At 47.7% G+C, this 14876-nt stretch overlaps 1 protein-coding gene across 1 annotated transcript; it reads right to left on the bottom strand.

Moving 5' to 3' along the window:
* Positions 1-1083: 1083 nt before the first annotated feature.
* IL19 (interleukin 19) lies at positions 1084-6787 on the bottom strand. Its single transcript, XM_069544365.1, has 5 exons — positions 6641-6787; positions 6435-6500; positions 4000-4152; positions 2989-3054; positions 1084-1307 (listed from the first exon to the last, which is right to left on the bottom strand). Exons 1-5 carry the CDS (start codon positions 6782-6784, stop codon positions 1197-1199), a joined length of 540 nt encoding a protein of 179 aa, XP_069400466.1. The 5' UTR covers positions 6785-6787; the 3' UTR covers positions 1084-1196.
* Between the last annotated feature and the right edge of the window lie 8089 nt (positions 6788-14876).

The following is a 14876-nucleotide window of genomic DNA, read 5'->3' as shown; positions in this document are numbered from 1 at the left end:
AGCAAGATAACATCTAAAGAAATAAGAAAGGTCAGACAGAGTTAACAAGCCTGCACACAGTGGGGGATGGTGGCGACTCTGACCCCCCCACCCACACCCCCAGCCCATCTCAATGATTAACTGAGGTTACTTCCCTGTTTCCCTTTAAAAGCTTTTACGTCTGAGCAGAATCTTCAGAGGTGGTTTTGGGGGGTCCCCAGATTGCTGGCATTCTGAATAAAAGGCAACTTTCCTTTACATCAACATTTGTGAGTACTGATTTTGAAAGCTGTGAACAGTGGGACCCAATTCAATAACAGAGAGACAGAGAGAAAAGGTAGAAACACAGAGAAAGAGAGATCAGAAATGGAGTGACGGCGAGGAGTCATGATTAGAAGTCCTGTGCTCACCCTCTTGATCATTATGTGGAGCACAGGTGCTGGGTGGAGTCCAGTCTGAAACCCTTCTCTGTACTAACTCACTTCGAGTAAATTTTTATCCCTTTCTAGGCCTGTTTTCCCATCTATTTTTGTTCTTCAAGGCCCGTTTCATTTCTTTATTTTTAATTTATTTGTTTTTGGCAGTACTGCATGACTTGTGGGATTATTTTGTTCCCCAGTCAAGGGCTGAACCCGGGCCCTTAGCAGTGAGAATTCAGAGTCCTCACCACTAGACCACCAGGGAATTCCCCAAGGCGCCTTTCATTTCTCATAGTCTCCATTCATGGTCCTTGACTGGCCTTCCTAAAACAGAAGACACTTCCACTGATTGGTAAAGAAGAGAATTTATTCAGAAAAAAACCAGTCAGTACAATATGCACCACAGGATATTGCTTAGCTCACATCACAGACATGGGATAAGAAACTTCACAATAAATTAGGGAAGCCCACCCTCTCCCTCCAGGATGGCCCCACAGGACCTCTCAACAGACATACTTTGTTATAAAAATAAAACCAGTAGACTGCTTGGATACCTTCAGGTGAGATCAGACAAGCTGGGCCCAGCCAGTGAGATTTTAGCCACAAGGTGAGGTATGCTGAAACCCAGAATTTCCCTTTACAACACCTCAGCCCAAAGAAGAGAATTCCAAACAAGCAGGAAGACGTCCTCAAAAAGACCCTCATTTGCATAAAACAGGGCCTCCCCCCCGTCTCCCTCACCTTCCAAGTTGGCTGTCCCCCACCAGAAACCTCTCAGGGGCTGTTCATCCTCCCAAATTAGGTTCCTTGTCTTGAGGCAGCTGAAGTTCCTTGATGATGCTTGTCAATCCAGGCTAGAAAGACGTCCAGCTCTCCCAGAGACTTGACGGCAGCAGCCCGGACCTCCAGCTGAAACCATGCAAATCATCATCATAGCCTGCCTTTCTGAGCTGTACCATAGTTTTCAGTCACTCGCCCCATGTTCAGGTCCCCATGAGGTTTGCTTTTTATGCAACCATTCTCTCTGCAGGGCACACAGACCCTAAATTATTTTCCTAACACATGACCTAAATTGTTTTCTATAAACAAACAGTTAAATCATGTCAGTAACTTATAAACAAAATAAGAAGTTCTTCATTCTTTGCCCTCTGTTTTTCTTCATCCTATATGTCACAGAAAAACAAACAAACAAACTTGCTTTGCTGGAAGCTCTGCTTGCTTTCCTGTTGACATCAGCTTGGCCTACTACTGCCACTCTCCCTGAAATCCACAGTGCCCGAGGGGCCCAGCAATGAGAAGGGGGAACAGCATGTCTCCGTTGGACGCTGCCGCCCCTAAGAAGGTGTCCTACCCAAAGTCACACAGCCAACTGGCAGCGGAGTTAGACTGGAACCCAAGTCTCCTGACTTACCCTAGCTCTTCCTCAGCAGAGTGGAAGAGATGGTAAGATACAAAAGTATGTCCTGTGGAGCCAGATGGCATGGGATCGAGCCCTACCTCCATCACTTAGTTGTGGTGTAAACTTAGTTAAGTTACCTAACCTGTTTGTGTCTTGGTTTTCTAATGTATCAAATATAGACAATGGCTGTAGCGTTGTAAGGAATAAGTGTGCTGCTAATGGCTTTAGTGCACTTAATACCTGGCTCATAGGAAGAACAATATGAATTTCTGCCATTGTGATGTTACTCTGTGGAGCCTCTCCACAAAGAAGAAGAGCTCTGAACAGACCTTGCAGCTCCTTGTTATTCAAAGCATTGACTTAATCTGGGAGTGTGGGTGAACCGCAGAATCTCAGACCTCATTCCAGGTCTACCAGCCAGAATCTGCATTTCAACAGAATCTCTAAATGATGCAGGTAAGAGACCGTGCTTCTAACTCCACCTCTACATGAGGTATGCGTAGGACATCCGCTCCTACACAAGAGGCGCGCTCCACCTCCACGTGAGGTGTGCGTACAACATCCGCACCTACATGAGAAGCGCTGTTCATCACCACACAGGACGCTGATCACAGTGCCTAGACACAGCGACACAGAAACACGCTACCAGGTAGCACGCTTCATGCATAACAGCTTACAGTTCACTGGGGCTCTTTGCTCCCTCTGCGCTGTGCGTGCATACTAAGTCACTCAGTCGTGTCCAACTCCGTGTGACCCCATAGACTGCAGCCCGCCAGGCTCCTCTGTCCTTGGGATGCTCCAGGCAAGAATACTGGAGTGGGTTGCCATGCCTGACCTGGGGATCGAACCCGTGTCTCTTACGTCTAACCTGCATTGGCGGGCAGGTTCTTTACCACTAGCGCCACCTGGGAAGCCTCCCTCTGCCTCAGCCCTATCTTAAACAGTGTGTGCTTTCCCTCAGATCTGAACATAGTTCTGATATGTGAAAAGGAAACAGTGGAGGCATAATGGGGAGAGAGAGACCAGGAAATTAACAAGTGAGGTAAGACCAACACACTCTGCAGACACAGAACTGGGCAGACCGGCCATCAATACTGTTGAGTAAATGGATGAATTTGAGCAGGGAGGAGGCTGCCCACTCAGGCTGCTGCACCCCATCTCTCCCTTCCCTGTCCTCTCCCCCTCCCTTACCTGATCATAGTTGTCATGGATGATTCTGGTTGCATTGGTTGCTTCCTGTCTGCAGTGACACAGCTTCTGTTGCAATAAAATGGAGATAGCATCCATCAGAAGACTTTTCCACCCTGGCTCACTCTTAACACCACCTCCTATGTGAGGAGTGATAGTTCTCCTTCCTCCCAAGGTGAGAGTCGGGTGAGTCAACCCAGGCTGGGGCAGCAGGGGGCTGTAGGGGCTGTTTGTAGAATCACCTTGCATGTCACCAGGGCTGGAAAGGCCTGGAGAGCAGGGGCCAAATCTGTCTTGTCACCACCCTGTGAATGCAATACCACTCTAGGCAGGCACTCAATATTTGTTGGGCTAGTTAATCAAATAACTGGTTAAACACATCTTCACGTAAGTGGGACAGGGGTCATGACCTCTTCTAACAACTTCAGGATCCAAGGCACAGAGAGGTGAAGTAGCTTGTCACAAAGTCACTGGGAAATCATTGGCAGAGATGGGGCCAGAACCCCCGGGTTTTCTCCTGGTCTAAGTTTTTATTGGCTCTTGGGGGCTCAGTTTCATTTCTGAGGTTTGTTTTTAACAAATCACAATGAGTGTATAGGTGATGCTTATATAGGATAGGCTATTTACCAGGGAACCACCCAGAGGTTGACTAGTATGGAAACCCCAAGGGCTCGGAACAAAGAAACTAGGGATGTGCCTATGATAAGCCCAGAATCCTCAACACACCCCTCTCACAGGCCAGTCCCGGGATCACTTAAGAGATCACTTTGAGGTAAGTTGGTCATCCCAGGAAGATTATCCATAAGGAAACCGGGTCTGAGGAGGAGGAAGCCCTGGGCGAGGAGGAAGCCCTGGGCAAGGAGGACCCACTAGAAGTGGTTCCTGACACTTCTGTCCCCGTGGATGACAAGGCAGGGGATTTCCCTTGGGCCCAGAACCATTTCAGAAGGCCACAAAGGGCCAGCGTGTCCTGGGCTCCATGGGGCAGGCAGGAAGTAGATGCTGGTGACTCACACATTGTTGTAGAGTCTTCTGCATGTAGAGGAAAGAGTTGGCAAGGCTGCTGATTTTTCTCATGATTTGGGGGTTCAGCTCCTGATGGTCCTTGAACACCCTGTCCACATAAAATGCCAGGAGGTTCTTGGTCACGCAGCACACATCTAAGGGCTACAGACACAAATTAAGAATAGCCCCAAAGGACCTCTTCTCTTATTATCCTAGAGACAAAAGCAGCCTGCTTGGGTTGGGGCAAAAAGGAGTGAAATAACTAAAAGCCTTTTTTTTTTTTACATTTTTATTGGTCTCAAAGTGTCCTCTTAATGACACCAAAGCTGCTTATGACAGAGTCACCAAGAAGAGATTGCAGTTCTTACCCTCTTTTCATGTGGCCAGGAGATATATTCACAGGGGATGGCGCCCAGCTATAGGCTAGAATGCTCTCTACAGCATCCCCTGACATATCATCACTAACTTCAGCTTAACTGTTTCCAGGGATCAGACACCTCCCTTTCAAAAGGAGCGATGTCTGAACAGCTTTCCTGAAAAGCACTTCCTTACACTGTACTGAAGTCTGAGTCTCTGGAACATCCTCTAGCCACTAACAGCCACTCAGTGACTGCTGCATGTCAGGCTTGTGCTAGGCACGTATTCCTTTCAGTGTGATGACTGCTCATCTCTCCTCCAGTGTGTTCTTTTTAAACTTCAGGGATCACTTGGTTGGAGTGGAGATGTGCAAAAATGGAAACTGACAGTGGCAGAAATGCATGCATCTGGGCAGGTCCTCCTCAGAAAAGCTCCTGACTTCCTTGGGCATGGCTCAGGGCAACTGGCCAGCCAGAGTTTCCTTCTTGCAGTTTGCACTCCACCCTAAGAGCCAGTGTAGGAGAGCTGTAGGTCAGCCTGAGAAAAGAAGAGTCTACAGCAATGTACATCTATATCTTCATTAGCATTAAGGCAGCAAAGCCTCCTTGGCCCGACAGGTAGCTTTTCCTGGATGGAAACTGAACTTGCTACACAAAACCTCTCCTCTTCCTCTGCTCCTTCTAATTCCCTTCACCAAAGGAGTAAAAAGTTGTAACCTTTGTCTCATCAAAGAGGGAGAAGGGAAGAGAATAAATATGACGATGAACTGTATACTTATCGACCACTTGCCTTAGGCCACATCAACTATTTCTAGACCTTGAGAGGACGAAGAAACAGGGGCATGAGACTTGAGAGTCTATTTCTGACAACCACTACTAACTAGACATTCTTTCTCCCAAGACGTCCTTTGGTCATTTGAAAATGATGGTTTCAGAGCAGATGACCTTTGGGTCCCTTCCAGCTGTAACATCCTGTAAGTCTCCTATACCATTGACCAGAACAGAATTTAGGAAGTGTCTCCTCGTGTTTACCATAAATAAATCAGGCCTAATAGAATGCCTAGAAGAATGATCTTGTGCCTTGTACTCTGTCACATAGATAACTGAAAGAACTGGGTCTCTCTAGAATGCTATCAAGGACAGGAGGAGCTCGCTTTTAAAGGTACTTCTCATTGGCCCCTTCTGTGAAGTGAACCATCACCTCATACATCAGCTGTTTTCCAACACACGGACTCTCAGCACCTCTAGTCTGGCAATTAGACATTCTCTCCCTGCCTTCTGGCCTCAAGCTGTCTATTGTGAAGACCATCACCAGACTGTCTTTCTAAAAGACTCTGTGGTCACCCACTCTGGTTCCAACACCCGCAGGAACTCTATGTGGCCTGTATTATAGGTCCCTGCTCAGAGCTCTCTGGCTGTCCAGTGGCTAGGATCCCACGCTTCCTCTGCTGGCGACACAGGGTCCCCCGCTGGGTAACCAAGATCCCACAAGCCACTCAGTACGACCAAAAATAAATAAAGCTGAGGCTCAGCCTGGCTTTCAAGTTTGCCTCTTTTTTTTTTTTTCTGTCTCGCCTCATGGCTTGAGAGATCGTAGTTCCCTGACCAGGGATTGAACCCACACCCTCGGCAGTGAGAGTACAGAGTCCTGATTACGGGACCACCAGGGAATTCACCCCAGCTGCCCCTCTGTTCCCTGATATGTATTTCCATTGATCTTACACACCTATTCTCCCCAAACCCTTCCTTTCTTTTAGCCACTAACCCCAAGCCTCTTCAGCTTTTGAGACACTGCTCATTGTCTCAGCTTCCCCACAAAACCACAAAAGTCACTCTAAGCCATAGAAATCCTGCCCCATCTGAGCATGTGACACCTTAATCACTGTTGGGGTGAACACCCTCCCTGGGGTTCAAGTTCCCCAAGAAAGGAGCACACCCTCGCACATTACCTGACACGTGAGGAGTCGGCGGAGCCTCAGAGTCCAGGGAGGTCAGGGAAGAGGCGTGCACAGGCACAGATTCCCCCTCAGCCCTGGGCCACTTCCCCACAAAACGCCAGAAGATGAGTGAGCAGACAGAGGCTGGTACCTTAATGCCATGCAGGGTCTCCGATGGGGACAGGATGGTGACGTTTTGGAAGGTGTCCTTAGCTTGCTACGGAGGAAAACACGATGGGCACAAGCAGTGAGGACTTCACATCCTCCAAAGACACCGAGGTGATGAGCAGGAGCTGGCTGTCACACTAAGGTAAAGTGAGGCACGCTCCCACGCCTTCACCCCAAACCCACACTCACAATGGCTGTTTTGATTCCTCGGAAGCTCTCCTCCATACGGTGCAAGTTCATGGAAATCAGGCATCTCCTGAGGCCTCGGGCGTGCGCTGAACACAGGAAGAGCCCGGCACCCAGGAGGCAGAGGGAAACGCACAGTGCCTTCATGTCCTGCGGGGAGGGGTGAAGTGAGCTTTCCGGCCAAGAGACCCTGACTGAGTCTCCCTTCGGACCTCGCAAGGCCGGTCAGAGGGCAGCCCAGAAAGGAGGACTCAGGACCTCAGCCTGCGGACCTTAGGGCATGTCTCCTCTGGCTTCTATGAATCAGTTGAGTTGGCCCTTCCTTGTACCCCCCACTGCACCCGCTCCCCCGCCCCCGCCCGGGAAAGCCTGATCCACAGTGTTCTCCCAACTTTCAAGGAGTGAATTTGTGAGTAAATCATTCACATGACTCAACACAGCTCGTTTTTCAACAGGGGTGAGAAGCGGTTTTTTGTTGTTTTTTTAACAAATTAAATAAAACAGGGTTGGTAATATGCCCTAGAAATTAGGCAATAGATCTGAAAAAACCATAAAACACATTTCACTTTTTTATGTTTACCCCTAAAAATAGGAGACATCTTTTTATTATATCCCCACTTGGTAACTAAGTTACATACCCACTGTGTCTGCTTAAAAGCACTCCTTTGATGCCAACTATATGGCAACCCACTCCAGGACTCTTGCCTGGAGAATCCCATGGAAGGAGGAGCCTGGTAGGCTACAGTCCATGGGGTCGCAAAGAGTCGGACACGACTGAGCGACTTTACTTTACTTTACTAGGAAGATGTCACCAGCTGAAGAAGATGGGAAAGGGAGGTACGGGGCCTCTAATAATCCGTTAGCTGCAGTGTCGAGGGAGACCCACAGATGGCAAGGTGGCGGCTTCCCCTCCATCACCCATCGAGCCAGGAGGTGCCAGGGATTTACTCACCCCTCGCTAACCTCTAACCAGGGCCAGACCCAGATCCCTGCTGCCCTCGCCCCCTGCCCAGTTCTCACACCCCCTCCTGCCTCTGTCCTTCTGTCTCTTTTCAGTGAACCCCTTTCAGTGGTGCCATGTAATATATCTTGAGAAAAGTGCCCCAAGCATGATTGTACAGCCTGCTGAGTTCTCCTCCTCTGACTTTTCCCAGCACCAGCACACATTTCACAAACAGAGCCAAGCATTAAAAATAAGTCAGAGGGCAACACTTGCGCATGGACTGGCCTCTGCCCAGCGTCGTCCATGGTACAGACTGAGCGCTCGGTTCCAGCACGTGTGTGCTGTGTAAGGTGTGTGGGCGCCACAGTGGACGAGAGGGGGGCCGCGAGCATAGGAAGCCAGCTGGGGGCTGTGGACTCCCCCACTTCTAACCACGCCTGTGGGGAGCGTGAGCCGTACCCCCCCTCCCCCGACCCCGGGTCATCCCCCAGAGTCCCAGGCTCTTCTCCAGAAGCTGAGAAGCAGTGACTCCTGCTTAAGAAACCGTGTTCCCTCACTTCTCCTTAACTCAGCAGCATTCCCAGCAAGGGACAGGTGTACGCTGAGACCTCACTGGAGAGCAGGCATTGTGGTAAAGAGCTTGATTTCTCTTCTTGCAACCTGTTTCTAGCAGAACAAGGAAACAGACCCCATTGACAGGGCAGGCAATAGAATCCTCTCTCCCCTCAAAAGACAGCTGGAGTGCTTCTGGGGAGACAAGTGACTAAAGGGGTCACAGTTTTTCTGCTGACCACTCTCAGAAGCAGTGGGGTGTTGCCTGCTTACCCCTAATGGGAGCCTCGGAAGAGAAAGATGTCCCTCAGGGGATCCCAGCCTTTTCACCTGATTCAGGCAACAGTAGTAGCTAACATTGATCATGCCTGCCTCATGCCTCTGGCTCCATGCCAAGTATTTTCCATGGTTATCTCATGCTCCCAGCCAGCCTCTAAGGGTGGTTCTCTTTCCATCCCCTTTTTACCTGAGACGGAACTGACTCTTAGCGAGGTGGAGAAACCTGCCCAAGGTACCTGGCCCCTGAGCGGCGGCGGAACCAGGATGGGAGGGCAGGCGGCCGCTCCCCTCACCTGTGCACCGCCCCCTGGATCTCAGCGGGAGACCCAGCAGATCCCCTCGCAGCAGACAGACAGGAACAAACTTCTGCCAGGTCCCACCGAGCCTGTGATACTCCTTATATTTAAAGATATACTTAAAAATAAATAAATAAAGATATACTTAATAACTGCAAATGATTAAAAATATATATACTATAAAGTTCCCAGAAGTTTTTAGAATTAAAAGAAGTTTATAGTAAAGGCTAGACTCTTTTCGATTTGAACCCTCCTGCACTGCTCTGTGAGTGTGTGTGTTTGTCGTATCCGACTCTTTGTGATCCTATGGACTGCAGCTCGCTAGGCTCCTCTGTCCATGGAATTCTCCAGGCAAAAATACTGGAGTGGGTTGCTATTACCTTCTCCAGGGGATCTTCCTAACCCAGAGATCGAACCCATAGCTCCCACATTGCAGGCAGGTTCTTTACCATCTGAGCCACCAGGGGAGCCCCCTACACTGCTGATGGGAATGTAAATCGGTGCAGCAGCTGTGGAAAACAGCGTGGAGGTTCCTCAATAAACTAAACAAGGAGTTACCACATGATCCAGCAATCCTACTCCTAGGCGTATATCAAACAAAAATATAATTCAAAAATATATGTGCAGCCCTTTATTCATAACAGCACTATTCACAATAGCCAAGACATGGAAACAACGTAAATGTCCATTGACAAAACGAATGGACGTGTACAATGGAACATCACTCGGCCACAAAAATGAATGAAATAATGCCATTTGCAGCATCATGGATGGACCTAGAGATTATTGTACTATGCGAGGTAAGTCAGAAAGAGAGAGACAAAAGATGTACTTATATGTAGAATCTAAAACATGAAACAAATGGACATATATATGGAACAAACCGGACTCTCCTATATGGAAAACAGACTTGGGGTTGACAAGGGGGAGGGGAGTCAGGGAGGGAAGGACTGAGAGTTTGGGATTAGCAGACACAAATTACTGTGCATACAACAGATAAGCAACAGGGTCCTTCTGTGTAACAGAGGGAACTATAGTCAATATCCTGTATAAACCATCATGGAAAAGAATATGAAAAAGTATGGATATAGCTATGTATACATAACTGAATCACTCTTAAGTTAACACAACATTGTAAATCAATACACTTCAATAAAACTTTAATACGATCATCAAGTTTCTGAAAACAAAATAGATCCCTTCCTTTTCCCTTTCTTCCTTCCCCCTTTCCCACTCTGCCTCTCTACTTATTGAGAAGAAAGGACTAGAAAGTTCAACCGAACACCCCTCCCCATTCTACAAAATGCCCAGCACCTGGACCACAGGTCACCTCTCTGCAGCTGTAATGGAAGAGGGCTGGGAAGGTGATGAGCAAAGCCTCAGGATGGACGCCGCCAGCCTCACCTCTCACAGGGTGCTCCAGGGCCGGCCCTATGCCTTCTCTCTGCGCTCCTTGCCTCTTGGAAAGGGCTGGTCACTTTTATGCAGGTGAACACAAGGAAATGCTGTCAGGGTTTAACTGGGTGGGTCCATCTGGGGGGAGATCGTTTTTCCCCACCTTTCCTTAGCATCTTATTTCCTGAATTGTTTTCTTTTTCTTTTCAGATACAGCTGATTAATCATTATTAAGAAATGCGTCTTTCTTCTCAGTCTTGACAGGCAGCTTCTAGGAAAAATGAGCTCCCTAACTTATGCAAATGAGATGTTCTTGCAATTCAGTGTCCATACAGAAAAATCCAAGTTAGATCACTTTCCTGAGAGCTGTGGCATGTCACCAATTGTACCCTGCAGGCAACGTCAGGAAAGCAATCTTCTGACAGCCACGCCCCGCCACAGCCAGCCCTGAGATCCTGCAGGTGCCCGGCTCCTGTCTGCTGCATGTGCCCGAGCTATTCAGCACCTAACGTGTGCCAGGTGCTAGCTAAAGGCTCTACGTGCATTATTTTGTTTAACTTCGTCAGGAGGGTTTTTTCTTCCTCTCACGGAAATGCAAGGGCTTCTTTGGGCATCTCCTCTCTCTTCAGCATCTTGTCCCTTCGCCCTTTCATTCTTAATCAATGCAGAGGGGGAACATGAGACTGGGAGGCAGAGGAGCTTAGCAGCCAGGAGCAGGTCAGGAACAGAGAGTGGAATCCTTGATCTTGGGCCAGAAGACTCTCTGTCTAAATTGCTTTTTTATATGTATACAATCTCTACACTACCAGTTCTTCAGAATCAGGGTTTGGGGCGATGATGATAAAAAAAAAAAAGATAGGGCGTAAAAAGTTTCCTCTCCAAACAAGAACTCCCTAAACAGTTTGCCTTTACCAAAACGAAACAGCTTGGGATGGGGTGTGATTATAAGAAACCCCATGGGCCCTTTGGACAACAGGCTGGAATGGAATCTGCCCCGTAGCCAGCCTGGGGAGACAGAGTGGTGGGCAGCACCCAGCGGGGAAGGAAGAGGGGCAGAGAACACTGAGGACACTGTATGGGCAGAGATGCCGGGAAGTGGACCACAGGGGTTGGACGTCTTGCGGTCCCGCATCTTGGACTTAATGAAATAGTACACGTTGAGGGAAGCAGTCGATTGTAGCAGTCACAGCGTTGCTCTAGATTTAACCCTGGCTCTCTCTCTTCTCTGTGAGATACTGGACAAGATGCTCAGCACTTCCCTGAAGTTTCCTAAAATAGGTAAAAATAAACTATGAGGCTCTGGATGATCTAATGGACTTGACCCTGGTGAGTATTCCATAAATATTATTTATTCTGATGCTGTGTACCAGGCACCTGGAAAAGGAGAAGATACCTTTTTAGGACTCAGTGTCTCTGTGCTCCTTCTGGGGAGGAGAGGAAGAGGTAGTCTTGAGTCCAGAGATCTCCCCCTCCTCACTCCTGCTTCTCCAGGGAGGGAGACGGGCAAGGGAGTGGATGCTGCTTTTCACAGCACTGCCTAAGCTGCCGGCTCATAGCTCACAGATGGTGAGTGGATTGCAACACCGCTGACTCTTAGCCTGTATTCACCACCTTGTGCTCAGACTGTGTGTTCTCATCCAACTTTGATTTCAGGACAAAGATGTCACATCAGGAAGCGTGTAGAGAAAGGGAAAATATGTGCTGTGTTCATAGCTCCACTCCAGTACACACTGTATCATAGTAACTGGGACTGCAACTCTGGAGTCAGCCGACTCAGGCTGACTGCTTCCGCTTGCTTTGGCTGTCAGACCAAAAGCAAGCCAGTTAATCTCTGTGCCTCTGTTTATTCATCTGCAAAATGGTGCTAATTATGCCTGATGAACATTCACCATGCAGGCATGGTGTGTAGATTACATGATCAAGTGTAAGCTTTAGCACAAGGCCTGAAAAATATAAGCTATTAGAAAATGATAAGCTTTGTTATTAATTTTACAGCACCCCCTTTCAGTTCCTAAACTAGGAGAAAAGAGGGACAATAAGAAATTACTTTTCTCCATCCTAAGCCTCACTACTAACACATGATATAAAAAGACAAGAATACCGATTGAGGTGGAATGGCATTCCTCCCAGGATTGCAATGAAACTGTGGATTTGATCCATAGATGTGGGTTCTATCTAGCCTAGAATTGAGTCTTCTAGAGCCAGCTGACCCACCACTGGGATACCAGCGCTCCATTGCCCATTTGTTTAATGGGGACACAGACACAATGAAGGGAAACCGGAGACTGAGATGGAGATGCTCTGAGTTTGATGTGTGCTGGACACAGCTCTCTCACACTTTCCAATCCCCTATCCTTCCACTCCAACTCCATGAGCCACTCAAGATGCTGCCAAGGCAATTTCTTCTCCAGAAGAGGGTAGTTTGCCTCTCCGAAGAGCCAAGTCTTGGAGCTCAGACAAGAAGGGAACCAGGCATTGTGCAACACCAGGGGGCACCAAGCCCAGTGCCTTTTATGGGAATGAGGTGCCCTGGGGTTGAGCAAGGTGCAGCCCTACTGGGTGACTTGGAGGAAATGACTTAGGTTTATATGCCTAACTTCAGTGATATATGAGGAAAACCCTATAGTTGTGAGGACTGTATCACACCAGAAAGTATGACAGAGGAAGAATTTGCAAAAAAGAAATACTGATACTGATGAAGGGACAGTTCATTTGGGAAGTAAATACAGATTTAGAAAGAATATAAATGATTACTCACTTTTCTGTCTTTTTACTTATTATATTTTAAATCGAAGTATAGCTGATTTATAGTGTGTGTTAGTTTCAGCTGTATAGCACAGTGGCTCAGTTATACATATATATATTTTTTTCAGATTCTTTTCCTTTATAGGTTATTACAAAATATTGAGAATAATATAGAAAACAAACATACTTATCAGAGAGAAGGAGAGAGGAATAAAGTAGGGGGTTGGGATTAACATATATACATTACTGTATATGATAAAGCAGATAACTAACAAAGACCTACAATATAGCATAGAGATATATACTCAGGAATGTAAATTTTAAATGTCTCGGTAAATATATCTGGATTGTAATAATTTGTTTTTAATTGTATATAACTTTTAAAATACAGCAATAAAAATAAAAATAAAAAGAGATAAGTTTTCCGGTCCTGTTGTTCTCGTTGAGTGGCTCTGTAAATAGCTGTACTTTCGGTGTGTCGCTGGAGGAGGTGAATGCAGGGTCTTCCTGCTCTACCTTTTCAGCCCCTCTCCTGGGGGACCTTAAGCCTGAACCATTTCTCCTCTGCCTGGGATTCAGAAATGAGAGTCAGAAAAGACATCAAAGAGCACCCAGTTCCACGTTCCCTTTAAAGCCATGAACAAGCGGAGATGTGAGCCAGCCCTTCGTTCACCCAGCAAAGACACGGCACACAGTTCTCAAACCTCCTTGTCCTGGCTTCTAGCCTTTTCGAAGCCCAAGCTGCCTTCCCATCCCAGGACCAGGTGGACCGCAACCGAACAGTGGGGAGCCTCAAGCCTGTGTAGCAGGGGAGGTGACGTCAGTCTCCCAAGCCAAGCAGTTCTGACTGCCTTCACCTAGAAAGTTGATGACTTAAATGCAAACTGATCACCCCTTGCTGATGGGAAGGGAAGCACAGACCCACCTTGGGAACCTGTCCCCCACCAACCTGGCCTTTCCTGCTCCATTTTCACTCCCAAGGTTCTCAGCCGCCACCTGCTGGTCCAGGACCTCAGATGCTGTTTGACGTCAGTGGGTTCTATGGTTCAGCTGCCCTGAAACAGCCCCCGTGGAGACTGGCGGAGGGAGCAGGATGGGTCACGGAAAGAGTCCAAGCGCTACCTCCCGATTTCTGTCCTGGGTCGCTGATCTGGTCTCAGCCCCAACCACCCATCCTCCCCCAGGTCCCCGACTGTATAAAACACAAACCCAGTCTTGGTGTTCCCCTACCAAAACCTCCCCACGTGGTCCCGGGGCCTTCAGGGTGAAGGAGACTGCTCCCCATGACACGCCAGCCCCATCACAGCCTGACCCTGACCACATCTTCAGCCACACCCCTCGTGATGAGCCTCCACGCCTCACCTAGAAAGCACACCCTGTGCTCTTCTGCCTTGCAAATGCCTACTCAGCTTTAAGACTCAGTCCAGATGACTTTCTTGTGAAGCCTCTCCCCTCTTCCTTTCCCTCTCCTCTCTTCTCTCCACCTTCCCACCACCACCTTGGTTGACTTCTGTTTCTTTCACATTCCCACTGATTGGATACAAAGACATCCAGTTAACTTTGAATCTCAGATAAACGCATCTCAGTGTTTATCCACCTGAAATTCAAAGGTAACCGAACATCCTGTATTTTCATTTGTTAAATCTGGCCACTTTCCACTGAACCTTCCACAGACTTCAACCCACGCCAGGACCAGATACATGAGGCCTGCGGCTCATGGGATGCTCTTTAAGAAAAGGGATTTTAAAATAGAAGTTCAAAATTAGGGACAGAAGTGAATGTTTATTAAGAATGAGAAGTGAATTGTGACAAATTACAAATCTCAAAAAGCTGACAAATTCCACAAACCCCACACAACTGAGAAAGATAGCTCAAAGACTTATAGAAATGAACTACCTGATGCCTGTTTCTTTGCTTCTTCTATGACAATAATTTTTAACTTATTTTCTGTAAAGATGATTTTTAAAAGTCAGTCTTTCCTTTGGTATGGTTGTTCAAAATTCAGTTTTGGTCACTGATAGCTGGCAGG

Source organism: Ovis canadensis, chromosome 12, assembly GCF_042477335.2.
Source record: "Ovis canadensis isolate MfBH-ARS-UI-01 breed Bighorn chromosome 12, ARS-UI_OviCan_v2, whole genome shotgun sequence".
NCBI classification, from domain to species: domain Eukaryota; kingdom Metazoa; phylum Chordata; class Mammalia; order Artiodactyla; family Bovidae; genus Ovis; species Ovis canadensis.
Note: the sequence above shows the minus strand (reverse complement) of the source record. Positions and strands in the feature narration are given on the sequence as shown.

Bases quoted from the DNA above. Each gene is read 5' to 3' on its own strand.
- IL19 (XM_069544365.1), bottom strand. From the start codon at position 6,784: ATGAAGGCACTGTGCGTTTCCCTCTGCCTCCTGGGTGCCGGGCTCTTC. The intron at 6,501-6,640 runs GTGAGTGTGGGT...TTTCCTCCGTAG, and splicing joins GAGGAATCAAAACAGCCATT to CAAGCTAAGGACACCTTCCA. The intron at 4,153-6,434 runs GTACCAGCCTCT...TTGTGTCTGTAG, and splicing joins AGACCCTGCATGGCATTAAG to CCCTTAGATGTGTGCTGCGT.